The sequence below is a fragment of the Anomaloglossus baeobatrachus genome, chromosome 7 (genome assembly GCF_048569485.1).
Source record: "Anomaloglossus baeobatrachus isolate aAnoBae1 chromosome 7, aAnoBae1.hap1, whole genome shotgun sequence".
NCBI lineage: Eukaryota > Metazoa > Chordata > Amphibia > Anura > Aromobatidae > Anomaloglossus > Anomaloglossus baeobatrachus.
In genome coordinates, this window is record NC_134359.1 from 40,688,134 (window position 1) to 40,703,595 (window position 15,462).

The window sequence follows — 15,462 nt, forward strand, 5'->3', positions numbered from 1 at the left end:
CTGGAGGTGTGTTTGAGGTCAATGTCCTGTTGAAAAATAAATGATGGTCCAACTAAACGCAAACCGGATGGAATAGCATGCCACTGCAAGATGCTGTGGTAGCCATGCTGGTTCAGTATGCCTTCAATTTTGAATAAATCCCCAACAGTGTCACCAGCAAAGCCCCCCACACCATCACACCTCCTCCTCCTCCATGCTTCACGGTGGGAACCAGGCATGTAGAGTCCATCCGTTCACCTTTTCTACAAAGACACGGTGGTTGGATCCAAAGATCTCAAATTTGGACTCGTCAGACCAAAGCACAGATTTCCCCTGGTCTAATGTCCATTCCTTGTGTTCTTTACCCCGAACAAGTCTCTTCTGCTTGTTGCCTGTCCTTAGCAGTGGTTTCCTAGCAGCTATTTTACCATGAACACCTGCTGCACAAAGTCTCCTCTTAACAGTTACTCTAGAGATGAGAAGGTGTGTCCAAACTTTTGGTCTGTACTGTACATACACACACATATACACTCAGCTATATATTTGTGTGTGTGTGTATATATATATATATATATATGTGTGTGTATATATATATATATATATATATATATATATATATATATATATATATATATATATATATATATATATATATATATATATATATATATATATATATATATATATATATATATATATTTATATTATTGAATGAAGAACGCTGTAAAAACAATGGCAGAATCCGCCTTTCTTTGAGGGTTTTCCTGTTTTTCAGTGCATTATATAATAAGCTGATTGGTGTAATTCAAACCGAAAACTTGTCCCTTGAAAAAAACAAGCCCTCACATGGCTATGATGATAGAAAAATTGAAGTTAGGTCTCTTGGATGAAGAAGAGGAGGGAAAAAGCCTAAAAATGACAAATCACTCCGTCCTGTGGGTGTTAAAGAACATGACGGCCTTTGGATGTGTGAACATTCCCTTTAAGTCATTCGCAGTGTATAAAGAAGTTCTTTATCTTTTAGGAGACGTGTTGACGTTCTTAGACTCGCACGTTGAGTGCAACGTTGGATGGTTGGAGCCTCTCCTGGAACAAGTGCGAGTAAACAGAAAGAAAGTGGCGTGCCCAGTGATTGAGGTCATCAATGATAAGGACATGAGGTAATGTTCCACCGTGTGTGGAGATCGCAATTACCCGAGTGACACTTTATGGAGGTTTTTTTTTCAATATTAATATTATTTTGTATTATTTTAGGCACTGCTCTCCTTCAGCTGCAGAAAATGAAAATGTGTGAATTTTTATGATCATAGCCTGACATATGCTTTACACAATACTATGTACCTTGTCCAGGGACATCCATAGATTAGAGCCAGTCCATATGGCCACTGTGGGGTCTTTGAAGGAAGGGCAAACAGCCCTGATTGGTCCCATTCCATTTGGAATAAGTACCAATATGGTTGTGACACACAGAGTGCAATGTACCCAGGACACCGGGCATGGGTGAGATCCTCTAACATGTGTCACGGGTGTTGGTGGCCGTGTCCATGTCCTGGGGCTCCAGTGACAGTGAAAAGCACAAGGCTGTGGGCGTGCAGTGGTTTACGCTGGCGTTACTGTGCTCCATGTCAGCTAGGTGGTCAATGCGTGCCCCTTGATGTTGGTGAAGGAAAAACAGGAGCATTGGGAAGAATGTTCAACAGTAAAACAGATGAACTTGTGACTTAAGCTGCTTTCACACCTCCGGTTTTTCCTGTGCGGCACAATCCGGCACTTTACATAAAAAACGCAACCGGGTTTTTTTGCTGCCGGTTGTGTTTTTTTTTTGCATAGACTAACATTAGTGCCGCATTGTGCCGCATGGGCTTGCGTTTCGTCCGGTTTAGCCGATGCGGCGGTCGGATGGAACGTTGCCTGGCACGTTTTTTTGTGCGGCAAAAAAAACGCATCGCGCCTCATACGGCCGATGCAGCGCATTTTACTATGCATGCCTATGGATGCCGGATGCGGCGCGAAGTGGCAAAAACCGCATCCGGCCGCCGCATGCGGTTTTTGCCACTGCGCATGCTCAGTAGCCTGCCGCAAGCTGCAAAAAACGGACGGGCCGCATGTAAAAAACTTATGCAAAGGATGTGGTTTTGTCGCCGCATCTGTTGCATAGGTTTTAGAGCCGGATCGGCCGGCTCTGCTAAAACCGGAGGTGTGAAAGCAGCCTAAGGGAAACAAGAAGGAAAACTTAGTATTGGAAGGGAATATAGACACCAATAAATGTACAAACACCCGGTTACTAAACCAGGATCAGCGTGCTAGTCTAGGGAGTGATTCCAGTAGGACAGGAACCATCAGGAACAATTTACCTAACCAGGAACTTCTGGAAGCACTAGAATGTGTAAATCACTGGGTGTATTAAGGAGCTGTCCCTGGACCAGCACACCAAGTAACAATCTTAGCTGAATCTCTAATTCCTCGTCCTTCCCCCACACGTACACTGTGTGCAGAATTATTAGGCAAGTTGTATTTTAGAGGATTTTTTTTTATTATTGATCAACAACTATGTTCTCAATCAACCCAAAAGACTCAAAAATATCAAAGCCTAATATTTTTGGAAGTTGGAGTGCGTTTTTTTTTTTTTAGATTTGGCTATCTTAGGAGGATATCTGTTTGTGCAGGTAACTATTACTGTGCAGAATTATTAGGCAACTTAATATAAACCAAATATATTCCCATCTCACTTGTTTATTTTCACCAGGTAAACCAATATAACTGCACAAAATTTAGAAATAAACATTTCTGACATGCAAAAACAAAACCCCAAAAAATTAGTGACCAATATAGCCTCCTTTCTTTCTGATGACACTCAGCAGCCGACCATCCATAGATTCTGTCAGTTGCTTGATCTGTTTACGATCAACATTGCGTGCAGCAGCCACCACAGCCTCCAGACACTGTTCCGAGAGGTGTACTGTTTTCCCTCCCTGTAGATCTCACATTTTATGAGGGACCACAGATTCTCTATGGGGTTCAGATCAGGTGAACAAGGGGGCCATGTCATTATTTTTTCATCTTTTAGACGTTTACTGGCCAGCCACGCTGTGGAGTAGTTGGATGCATGTGATGGAGCATTGTCCTGCATGAAAATCATGTTTTTCTTGAACAATACCGACTTCTTCCTGTACCACTGCTTGAAGAAGTTGTCTTCCAGAAACTGGCAGTAGGTCTGGGAGTTGAGCTTCACTCCATCCTCAACCCGAAAAGGTCCCACGAGTTCATCTTTGATGATCCCAGCCCATACCAGTACCCCACCTCCACCTTGCTGGTGTCTGAGTGGAGCTCTCTGCCCTTTACTGATCCAGCCTCTGGCTCATCCATCTGGCCCATCAAGAGTCACTCTCATTTCATCAGTCCATAAAACCTTTAAAAAATCTGTCTTAAGATATTTCTTGGCCCGGTCTTGACGTTTTAACTTATGTTTCTTGTTCAGAGGTGGTGGTTTTTCAGCCTTCCTTACCTTGGCCTGTCCCTGGGTATGGCACACCTTGTGCTTTTTGATACTCCAGTAACGTTGCAGCTCTGAAATATGGCCAAACTGGTGGCACATGGCATCTTGGCAGCTTCACGCTTGATTTTCCTCAATTCATGGGCAATTATTTTGCGCCTTTTTTGCCCAACACGCTTCTTGCGACCCTGTTGGCTATTTACCATGAAACGCTTGACTGTTCGGTGATCACACTTCAAAAGTTTGGCAATTTCAAGACTGCTGCATCCCTCTGCAAGACAGCTCACAATTTTGGACTTTTCAGAGAACATCAAATCTTTCTTCTGACCCATTTTCCCAAAGAAAAGGAAGTTGCCTAATAATTAAGCACCCCTTATATAGGGTGTTGATGTCATTACACCGCACCCCTCCTCATTACAGAGATGGACATCACCTGATTTACTCAATTGGTAGTTGGCTCTCAGCCTATACAGCTTGGAGTAGGACGACATGTATATAAAGTATCAGTGATCAAAATACTCATTTGCCTAATAATTCTGCACACAGTGTATAAGCAAACAGGAAAGTACCCTGGGGTTAAACACCTGCTAGCAAAATTATGCAATCAATAAGGTTAAGTACTGCAGCGGTGACTGCTGCATATTATGTAATACTGTATACTTGTTTTGGCGCCAAAACCACTACTGCATAAGTGTGCACATTTGTCCGCAAAAACAATACTTTGATCTGCCCTGAGCAGGGCAGATCAAAGTGCGCCTGCGCAGAATCTCAATGCCGGTGAGTGTGGATGACGTAGGACGCGTCATGCACTAAGGCTTCAGAAGAAGGATGGTAAAGATGGCCAAAAGAGGAGGCTCCAGTACCAGAGAATGGAGACACCCATTCGACCAGTCTGTACCGCACCGCCACTTAGGTGAGTATTATAAAGTGATTTTTACGTTCTACACAGCGTCCTGGGCTCTTATATACAGTATGTTAGAATGCTGTATATAAGAGCCCGGTGGTGGTGGCCGCAGCTTATAGTCATCAAATCTGGTAACCGGTTCCCTTTAAGGCTGCAAAGCTACTTCTGGCAATCACCATAATTTCTGTGGAAAACAGGGGTCCCCTACTAGACGCAGAGTGCACGTGGCCTTGTGTTTTGAGTTGGCTTCTGCTACCATAGACTTGCGTGTTCCATTCGTGATGTCTTTATTCTCATCTCTTTCACCTTTCCCTCAGCTATATGACTGTGGACAACTTCCAGAGAGGTATTTTCACTTGGCCGATGAATTTTGGCTGGAAGCCCATCCCCACCGAAGACCTCCAGAAAAATAACATCACAGAGATGGATCCAATCAGGTGAATTCTTCTTGACTTTTTTTTTTATTATTTTCATCCATCAAACATGTTGCTTTTTCCATTTTACAAGATAATGGAATTTACAGATCTACAATACACAAATTCCCCGACTTGTGAAATTTCATTTGTTACAATAGATCATATTCAGGGCAGGAGGCATCTACTCCTCACCCAGAGGAACAACAGAGACCCTTGTTAGACTATTTAGTGATGGCATCTGGTGGGTGAAATTACAAACGCGCTTGTGTCTCAAACCGAGGAAAATAAAAAATAAATCTTGCATTTAACAGCAAAACAATAGACTTGGATAATTTATTTGATAGTTGATCTGCAGGGCTGGACTTTTTTCATTGTCGGATGCTGTATCTTTAAAGGGTTTCCATCCCCGATTTTTTTTTTTTTTTTTTTTTAATTTTTTTTTTTTTGTAAATGTTTTAAAAGTATTAATAAAATAATACTCATCTACCAATCCCATGAAGTTACTCTAGTGGATCCTGCCTTGGGTGACCTACCGGGATCCATCATTCTTTAGAGACCAGTTCTGTACCTCCTGTTCCTGCCAAATGGACATGTGACTATTGCAACCAATCCCTGTTCAGAATGGATGTAGAGCACTGCTGTGGCCAGTGATTGGCTGCAAACGTCAAATGCCCATGCTGACCATCAAAGAAACTATTTGGGTTCCTTTTAAACTGTGATGCACGCTTTTATAAATAAAATACGTCTGTTAATGCACGGACCACTGAAAAGGCTTTTTCACCTTTGAGGACAATATTCTTATTTCTTTTATATATATATATATATACTTAGGTTGTTTTTTAACCTGGAAAACACTAAGGCCACGTGCACATGTTGATTATTTGGTGAGTTTTTTTACCTCCGTATTTGTAGCCAAAGCCAGGAGTGGATGAAAATACAGAAGTGGTGCCCATGTTTCTATTATACTTTTCCTCTGATTTGTTTCCTCCTGGTTTTGGCTACAAATACAAGGGTAAAAAAACTCACCAAATACTCAAAGTGTACACATAGCCTTAAAGGGATTGTCAAGGACTTTTATATTTTTGCTCAATCCTTAGGATAGGTAAACAATATCTGATTGGTCGGGGTGCGACATCCACCACCTCTGCCAATCAGCTGTCCCTGGCACTTCCGTCTATCAGCTTTCTCCGGCCAGGTGTCGGGGTCAGTTGAACTGCGGAGGTGACAGGTGTTGGGGACAGCTAATCGGCGCAGGTGTCTGGGTCAGCTGATAGTTGGAGGTGCTGTGTATCAGGATCAGCTGATCAGCGTAGGTGCCAGTTATCGGGGTCAGCTGATAGGTGGTGGTGCCGGGTGTCGTGGTCAGCTGATAGGTTGAGGTGCTGGGTGTCGGGGTCAGCTGATAGGTGGAGGTGCCGGGTGTCGTGGTCAGCTGATAGGTTGAGGTGCTGGGTGTCGGGGTCAGCTGATAGGTGGAGGTGCTGGGTGTCGGGGTCAGCTGATAGGTGGAGGTGTTGGCTATAGCTAATCAGTGCAGGTGCCGTGTGTCGGGGTCAGCTGATATGTGGAGGTGTCGAGGTTAGTTGATAGATGGAGGTGCTGGGGATGGCTGATCGGTGCAGGTGTCGGGGGTCAGCTGATAGGTGGAGGTGGCAGGGTCAGCTGCTAGGTGGAGGTGCTAGGTATCGGGGGTCAGCTGATATGTGGTGGTGTTTGGTACAACTGATTGGTGCAGGTGTCGGGGTCAGCTGATAAGTGGAGGTGCTGGGTGTCTGGTTCAGCTGTGGAGGTGCCGGGTGTCTGCTACAGCTAATTGGCACAGGTGCCATGTGTTGGTGTCAGCTGATGCGTGGAGGGGCCGGGTGTCGAGGATGGCTGATCGGCACAGGTGCCGGGTGTTGGGGACAGCTGATTGGTGCAGGTGCCCGGTGTCGGGATCAACTGATAGGTGAAGGTGCCGGGTACAGCTGATTGTCACAGGTGCCAGGTGTCGGGGACAGCTGATCGGCGGAGGTGCCAGGTTTCACACTTTTCAATATAAAAATCTAGGACATCCCCTTTTAATCAACTTGTATTCAATTCTGTCCTCAAAAATGTGGTTGTGATGTGTTGAAGGCTTTATACAAACTATTACTGTATATTTAGTAACCTAAGATCTTTAAATTTGTTTTTAGATGTCCGGTAATGGCTGGAGGATTATTTTCCATTGATCGGAAATACTTCTATGAGCTTGGCACTTATGACCCCGGACTGGATGTTTGGGGAGGAGAGAACATGGAAATATCATTTAAGGTATTTTTAAATATTAAGAAATATTTTTATACTGTTGTAGCTGTTCTGTTTTGTCACAAGTCAGCTTGTGGGATCACCAGTGAGGTCCTCTGAATTAGGCCTCTTCAGACCTAATCAAGATCGAGCGCTCGGAGAAAAGACCTGCATTCATGTGAGCATGATCAGTTTTCTGTTTATTTAGCTAAGGTACAGTTTATTTATACCATTTACAGATCAATGTGATATTGCAAAAAAGGCTTCTAGCTGGACTTTACAAGTTGCTCATATGACCTTTAAGTTTTAGCAAAACAAAAACGTAGAGTCATGCATATGAGATAAGAAGAAGATAAGAAGAACAATTAGAGACAATAATAATCCTTGAGCTTGTCTCTTATTCCGAAGGCTCCATAATGACTATGAACTACCACCAGATATACTTACTAATGGAACAATAAAATATCTTTAATAAAGAAATAGAGAAACTATTAACCCTTCTATATCAATACCACCCACCCCTATAGCATGTAATGCAGGCTGGGGAATTGAACTGAGCATTACAAAGGGATTAAAAGAACTTCCTATCTTGTAGCCTTGACCAGGAAAGAACCAGATTTTGGGGGAAAAAAAATAATTTTGGTAAGATGTAAAAGCCACAGACGAGTGTTTCGCTTAACTTGAGGTTGGTGCAAAAGAAGGGAATTTTGTTTACTTACCGTAAATTCCTTTTCTTCTAGCTCCAATTGGGAGACCCAGACAATTGGGTGTATAGCTACTGCCTCCGGAGGACACACAAAGTATTACACTTAAAAGTGTAAAGCCCCTCCCCTCTACTATACACCCTCCCGTGCATCACGGGCTCCTCAGTTTTGGTGCAAAAGCAGGAAGGAGGAAACTTATAAATTGGTCTAAGGTAAATTCAATCCGAAGGATGTTCGGAGAACTGAAACCATAACCAAGAACAATTCAATATGAACAACATGTGTACACAAAGAAAACAACAGCCCGAAGGGCACAGGGGCGGGTGCTGGGTCTCCCAATTGGAGCTAGAAGAAAAGGAATTTACGGTAAGTAAACAAAATTCCCTTCTTCTTTGTCGCTCCATTGGGAGACCCAGACAATTGGGACGTCCAAAAGCAGTCCCTGGGTGGGTAAAAGAATACCTCGATAAAAGAGCCGTAAAACGGCTCCTTCCTTCAGGTGGACCACCGCCGCCTGAAAGACCCGGCTCCCTCAGCTGGCATCTGCCGAAGCGTAGGTATGCACTAGATAGTGCTTCGTGAAAGTGTGCAGCCTCGACCAGGTAGTCGCCTGACACACCTGCCGAGCCGTAGCCTGGTGCAGCAATGCCCAGGACGCACCCATGGCTCTGGCGGAATGGGCCTCCAGCCTGAAGGGACCGGAAGCCCAGCAGAACGGTAGGCTTCAAGAATTGGTTCCTTGATCCAAGTTGACTTGAAAGCCTGCGACCCTTTACGCTGGCCAGCGACAAGGACAAAGAGCGCATCCGAGCGGCGCAGGGGCACCGTACGAGAAATGTAGAGTCTGAGTGCTCTCACCAGACCTAACAAGAGCAAATCCTTTTCACATCGGTGAACTGGATGAGGACACAACGAGGGTAAGGAGATGTCCTGATTGAGATGAAAAGGGAATACCACCTTATGGAGGAATTCCGGAACCGGACGCGGAACCACCTTGTCATGGTGAAACAGCAGGAAAGGAGCTTTGCATGATAACGCTGCCAACTCAGACACTCTCCGAAGTGAGGTGACTGCTACTAGAAAAACCACTTTCTGCGAAAGACATGTGAGCGAAATATCCCTCACGACAAACCCTTTTCCAATCCGGATTGAAGAAGGACAGAAAAGTGGGCAAGGCAAATGGCCAGGGAGAAAAACCCCTGAGCAGAGCACCACGACAGGAATATTTTCCACGTCCTGTGGTTGATCTTGGCGGACGTTGTTTTCCTAGCCTGTCTCATAGTGGCAATGACCTCTTGAGATAATCCTGAAGACGCTAGGATCCAGGACTCAATGGCCACACAGTCAGGTTGAGGGCCGCAGAATTCAGATAGAAAAAACGGCCCTTGAGACAGCAAATCTGGTCGGTCTGGCAGTGCCCACGGTTGGCCGACCGTGAGATGCCACAGGTCCGGGTACCACGACCTCCTCGGCCAGTCTGGAGCGACGAGGAGGCGCGGCGGCAGTCGGCCCTGATCTTGCGTAACACTCTGGGCAACAGTGCCAGAGGAGGAAACACATATAAGGAAGCCGAAACTGCGACCAATCCTGAACTAAGGCGTCTGCCGCCAGAGCCCTGTGATCTTGAGATCGAGCCATGAATGTTGGGACCTTGTTGTTGTGCCGTGACGCCATTAGGTCGACGTCCGGCATCCCCCAGCGGCAACAGATCTCCTGAAACACGTCCGGGTGAAGGGATCATTCCCCTGCGTCCATGCCCTGGTGACTGAGAAAGTCTGCTTCCCAGTTTTCTACGCCCGGGATGTGAACTGCGGATATGGTGGATGCTGTGGTTTCCACCCACAGCAGAATACGCCGGACTTCCTGGAAGGCTTGCCGACTGCGTGTCCCACCTTGGTGGTTAATGTAAGCCACCGCTGTGGAGTTGTCCGACTGAAGTCGGATCTGCTTGCCTTCCAGCCACTGCTGGAACGCTTTTAGGGCAAGATACACTGCCCTGATCTCCAGAACATTGATCTGAAGTGAGGACTGTTGCTGAGTCCACGTACCCTGAGCCCTGTGGTGGAGAAAAACTGCTCCCCACCCTGACAGACTCGCGTCCATCGTGACCACCGCCCAGGATGAGGGTAGGAAGGATTTTCCCTTCGATAATGAGGTGGGAAGAAGCCACCCCCGAAGGGAAGCTTTGGTTGCCTGAGAGAGAGAGACGTCCCTGTCTAGGGACGTCGGCATCCTGTCCCACTTGCGTAGGATGTCCCATTGAAGTGGACGCAGGTGAAACTGCGCGAAAGGGACTGCTTCCATTGCTGCCACCATCTTCCCCAGGAAGTGCATGAGGCGCCTGAAGGGGTGCGACCGACCTTGAAGGAGAGATTGCACCCCTGTCAGTAGTGAACGCTGTTTGTCCAGCGGAAGCTTCACTATCGCTGGAAGAGTATGAAACTCCATGCCAAGATATGTCAGCGATTGGACCGGTGTCAGATTTGACTTTGGAAAATTGATGATCCACCCGAAACTCTGGAGAATCTCCAGAGTAACGTTGAGGCTGTGTTGGCATGCCTCTTGAGAGGGTGCCTTGACCAGCAGGTCGTCTAAGTAAGGTATCACTGAGTGACCCTGAGAGTGGAGGACCGCAACTACTGTAGCCATGACCTTGGTGAAAACTCTTGGGGCTGTCGCCAGGCCGAATGGCAGTGCCGCGAACTGAAGGTGTTCGTCTTTTATGGCGAAGCGCAAGAAGCGCTGATGCTCTGGAGCAATTGGTACGTGGCGATAAGCATCCTTGATATCGATCGATGCTAGGAAATGTCCTTGGAACATTGAGGCGATGACGGAGCGGAGGGAGTCCATCCGGAACCGCCTGGTCCTTACGTGTTTGTTGAGCAGTTTTAGGTCCAAAACAGGACGGAAGGACCCGTCCTTCTTTGGAACCACAAACAGGTTGGAGTAGAAACCGTGACCCTGTTGCTGAAGAGGAACCGGGACCACCACTCCTTCTGCTTTCAGAATGCCCACCGCCTGCAGAAGAGCCTCGGCTCACTCGGGAGGCGGAGATGTTCTGAAGAATCGAGTCGGAGGACGAGAGCTGAACTCTATCCTGTAACCGTGAGACAAAATGTCTCTCACCCAACGCTCATTTACTTGTGGCAGCCAGGTGTCGCAAAAGCGGGAGAGCCTGCCACCGACCGAGGATGCGGTGTGAGGAGGCCGTAAGTCATGAGGAAGCCGCCTTAGTAGCGGCACCTCCGGCGGTCTTTTTAGGGCGTGATTTAGACCGCCATGCGTCGGAGTTCCTCTGATCCTTCTGAGGCCTTTTGGACGAGGAGAATTGGGACCTGCCCGTACCCCGAAAGGACCGAAACCTCGACTGTCTCCTCCTCTGTTGGGGTGTTTTTGGTGTGGCCTGGGGTAAGGATGTTTCCTTTCCCTTGGATTGTTTGATGATTTCATCCAATCTCTCACCAAACAAGCGGTCGCCAGAAAATGGCAAACCAGTTAAGCACTTTTTGGAAGCCGAATCCATTCCCGTAGCCACAAGGCCCTGCGTATTGCTACCGAATTGTCGGCTGCAACCACCGTACGGCTCGCAGAGTCCAGGACAGCATTAATAGCGTAGGACGCAAATGCCGATGTTTGAGAGGTTATGGACGCCACCTGCGGCGCAGACGTACGTGTGAGTGCGTCAATTTGCGCCTGACCAGCTGAGATAGCTCGGAGTGCCCATACGGCTGCGAATGCCGGAGCAAAGGACGCGCCGATAGCGTCATAGATGGATCTCATTAGGAGTTCTATCTGTCTGTCCGTGGCATTTTTGAGCGTGGACCCGTCAGCCACTGTTATAAGACGTTTAGAGTCACGTCCGGACAGAGTCCTGGGTTGCGACCTGCGCCCCATCCTCTAGAGGGTCCTCAACCCTTGAAGAAGTCGGGGAAGATTCCAAGCAAGGCTGCTTAGCCGGACTGGGACTGCGGTTCGTGCCGGAGTACCCCACGTCATAACTAGAGGCCACCCCAGGAACACGCTTCGTCGCAGACCGACAGAGGCCTGGGGCGATCTCGCAGTGCCCGGGGCCTGTTTAAGGGACCGGTCTGGACTGCAAACTCTTAGTCTCTTAGCCGACCACTTGTCCATAGCCTGAGACATGGATAGGGAAAATGACCCAGAGAGTTTCTTAGCAAGCTGTAACTCTGTCCCTGCCGCTTGGACCGGGAACGCCGGCGAAGCTGTTATCTGTGCAGTGCCTGTAATATAGGCGCACAAGAGGTTAAAATAAGCCAGTGTTTTGGCACCCTTACTCTTTAAGAGCAGACAACAGCCTGTCGTCCGCAGAGTAATCAGTGAGGGTATACAGCCAAAAACCAATAATGCTGCCGAACAGTGAAATCATATAGATAGACACATATATATATATATATATATATATATATATATATACACTGCGGCACCCAGGGGGTGACAACACCCTAGGAAGACCACCCTTGAAAAACTGCCCAGTGCTCAGTGAGGGGGAAGGAGGATAGCAACGTATGCTCCAGCCCTCCCTACGTTATGATGCAGGTGTCTGCAGGAATCCGGTGGTCTATAGGGATCAGTGCGGGGGGGCGGAGGACAGCGAGGTGTGCTCCAGCCCTCACTGTCGGCAACCCACCGACCCTCCCGCCCCTCTCCCTGACTGGGAGGCTCAGGGGCGGGAGTGTTAACCCACTAGGCCGCAAAAGCCGGGGATTCAAGTAAAACCGCGGCTGGCAAACATGCATGGTCGGCGCGGTAGTCCCGGACAAAGAATGCCCACCGCAATCGCAGCTGCGTCTGAGGCCAAGGTGCTTCAGGCACCGTGCCAACGGGGACACAGAGTACCTGTAGCTGCAGGGTGTCCCTGACGATACTCCGTCTCCGGCAGGGGCTGCGGATGTGGCTTGTAGCCCTCAGATTCTCTGACCCGGATCTCCCTCAGCTGCAGCCAGAAGGTGTTGAAAAAACATGGCTGACGGCGTTCTCTGAGGAGGAGGGAGGCCTGGGCGTGTTCACACAAAAGTGCGGGAATCTGGTGCCTCAGCGTGGGTAGTGAGGGGGGCGGAGGACAGCTCAATGTACTACAGCCCTCACTGTCGGCGTCACACCGACCGTCCCGCCCTTTTTCCTGACTGGCAGGTCTGAGGGCGGGAGAATCCCATACTAGGCCGCAAAAAGCCGGGGATTAAAGTTGAAATCGCGGCCGACCGGCAGTGCACGGTCGGCGCGGTAGTCCCGGACCCACACGCACGCCGCAGTCGCTGCAGTGTCTGTGCCCAAGGTGCTTTATGCGCCGTCCCAACGGGGACACAGAGCACCTGGAATATGCGTTACTAGGCAGAAGCCGGAGACTAAAGTGTAAGCGCAGCCGGCCACAAGCGCGGTCCCGGCGCACTAACACGCCCAGCAGTGCTGCAGCGTGTACGACACAAGCGCCATGCGCCGTCCCCAAGGGGATACAGAGTACCTCGCAGTAGCAGGGCCATGTCCCTGACGATACTCAGCTCCTGTCCAGCAGATTCCCAGGGGCTGCGGAGGGAGCACGGTCCCAGTGTCTAGAGACCGATTATGGATCCCACTTCACCCAGAGCCCTGCAGGGATGGGGAAGGAAAAACAGCATGTGGGCTCCAGCCTCCGTACCCGCAATGGGTACCTCAACCTTAACAACACCCGACCAGAGTGGGGTGAGAAGGGAGCATGCTGGGGGCCCTATATGGGCCCACTTTTCTTCCATCCGAAATAGTCAGCAGCTGCTGCTGAGTAAGTTGTGGAGCTATGCTTGCATGTGTGCCTCCTTCGCACAAAGCTTAAAAACTTAAAAACTGAGGAGCCCGTGATGCACGGGAGGGTGTATAGCAGAGGGGAGGGGCTTTACACTTTTAAGTGTAATACTTTGTGTGTCCTCCGGAGGCAGTAGCTATACACCCAATTGTCTGGGTCTCCCAATTGGAGCTAGAAGAAAAGGAATTTACGGTAAGTAAACAAAATTCCCTTCTTTTTTCAATTGTCTGGGTCTCCCAATGGAGCGACAAAGAAAGATTTTATATTTCTTTGTAAACCGTAAAATGACAATCCAACTTCAAACTGATGATTTGAATCATAGTAAATGACTATAGGAACAGCGCCACTTCTGTTCATGTCCGGTATTTCAGGCACATCTCATTGACATACAAGTGCATCTCCATAAATTTGAATATCATTAAAAAGTTAATTTATTTCAGTAATTCAATACAAAAAGGGAACCGCATATTTTATATAGAGTCATTGCACACCGAGGGATCTATTCCTATATATTATATAGAGTCATTACACACAGAGGGATCTATTCCTATATATTATATAGAGTCATTACACACACAGAGGGATCTATTCCCATATATTATATAGAGTCATTACACACAGAGGAATCTATTCCTATATATTATATAGTCATTACACACAGAGGGTTCTATTCCTATATATTATATAGAGTCATTACACACAGAGGGATCTATTCCTATATAGTGTATAGAGTCATTACACACAGAGGGAACTATTCCTAAATATTATATATTATAGAGTCATTACACACAGTGATTTATTCCTATATATTATATAGTCATTACACACAAAAGGATCTATTCCTTTATATTATATATAGTCATTACACACAGAGTGATCTATTCCTATATATTATATAGTCATTACACACAGAGGGATCTATTCCTATATATTATATAGAGTCATTACACACAGAGGGATATATTTCAAGTGTTTATTTCTGCTAATGTTGATGATTATGGATTGCAGTCAATGAAAACCCAAAAGTCATTATCTTAGAAAATTAGAATATTATATAAGACCAATTGTCCTTCCCAGAGGACATTATGAGAAACACATGGTTCGAGAAAAAAAAAAAAGTGAAATCCTTGGAAGTGGATCCTGGTGGAATCCTCTCCACATTAGACACTGTAAAATTTAAAAAGCTGAAAGGAAAAAAATCTTCTCCGAAAAACCTCAAATTCTTCAAAATTGTATCAGGAAAATAAAAACGCTGCAAAAAAATGTTTTCCAAAGTGGTTTTCACTTGTCATTTTTAAAAGCCTCAAAAACCTCTGTGTGAATAGAGCCTTATTGGTCATCCAATTCGATGTCTTTATTGCCAGCTAGAGCAGAAACGTTCTTATATTTGAGGAACATCCATTTATTTGTATATTTGGCTTCTCCTGTGTTTTAGGTTTGGATGTGTGGTGGAGAAATTGAGATCATCCCTTGCTCCAGAGTTGGCCACATCTTTAGGAATGACAACCCGTACTCCTTCCCCAAGGATCGGGTGAAAACGGTAGAGAGGAACCTGGCTCGTGTCGCGGAAGTCTGGCTGGACGACTATAAGGAGCTTTTCTATGGTTATGGATTCCACCTTCTCCAAGAACTGGTGAACATTGGAGACCTGACGGAGCAAAAGGAGCTGAGGAAGAGATTACAGTGCAAGAGCTTTAAGTGGTACATAGACAATGTCTACCCGGATCTGGATGCCCCTCTGGTCAGAGCTCAAGGAGTGGTAAGTACCGCTAAATATACAGGTTCACAGTCATATATAGGGTCATATATGCAGTTATTTATGGGGTCATGTATACTAATATATAAATACTAATTAGTGCGTGTATATGTATATATATATATATATATATTGTGAGACTGACCGGGGT

General features: G+C 46.8%; 1 protein-coding gene across 1 annotated transcript in view; it reads left to right on the forward strand.

Annotated features, from left to right (window-relative positions):
- The window catches only part of GALNT5 (polypeptide N-acetylgalactosaminyltransferase 5), an 88,562-nt gene that overhangs the window by 48,214 nt on the left and 24,886 nt on the right, over nucleotides 1-15,462 (forward strand). The window contains exons 4-7 of the mRNA XM_075317237.1: nucleotides 1,004-1,139; nucleotides 4,694-4,813; nucleotides 6,967-7,084; nucleotides 14,991-15,314. Of these exons, the coding sequence (XP_075173352.1) occupies nucleotides 1,004-1,139; nucleotides 4,694-4,813; nucleotides 6,967-7,084; nucleotides 14,991-15,314 (698 nt within the window). The remainder of the gene's footprint in view (nucleotides 1-1,003; nucleotides 1,140-4,693; nucleotides 4,814-6,966; nucleotides 7,085-14,990; nucleotides 15,315-15,462) is intronic.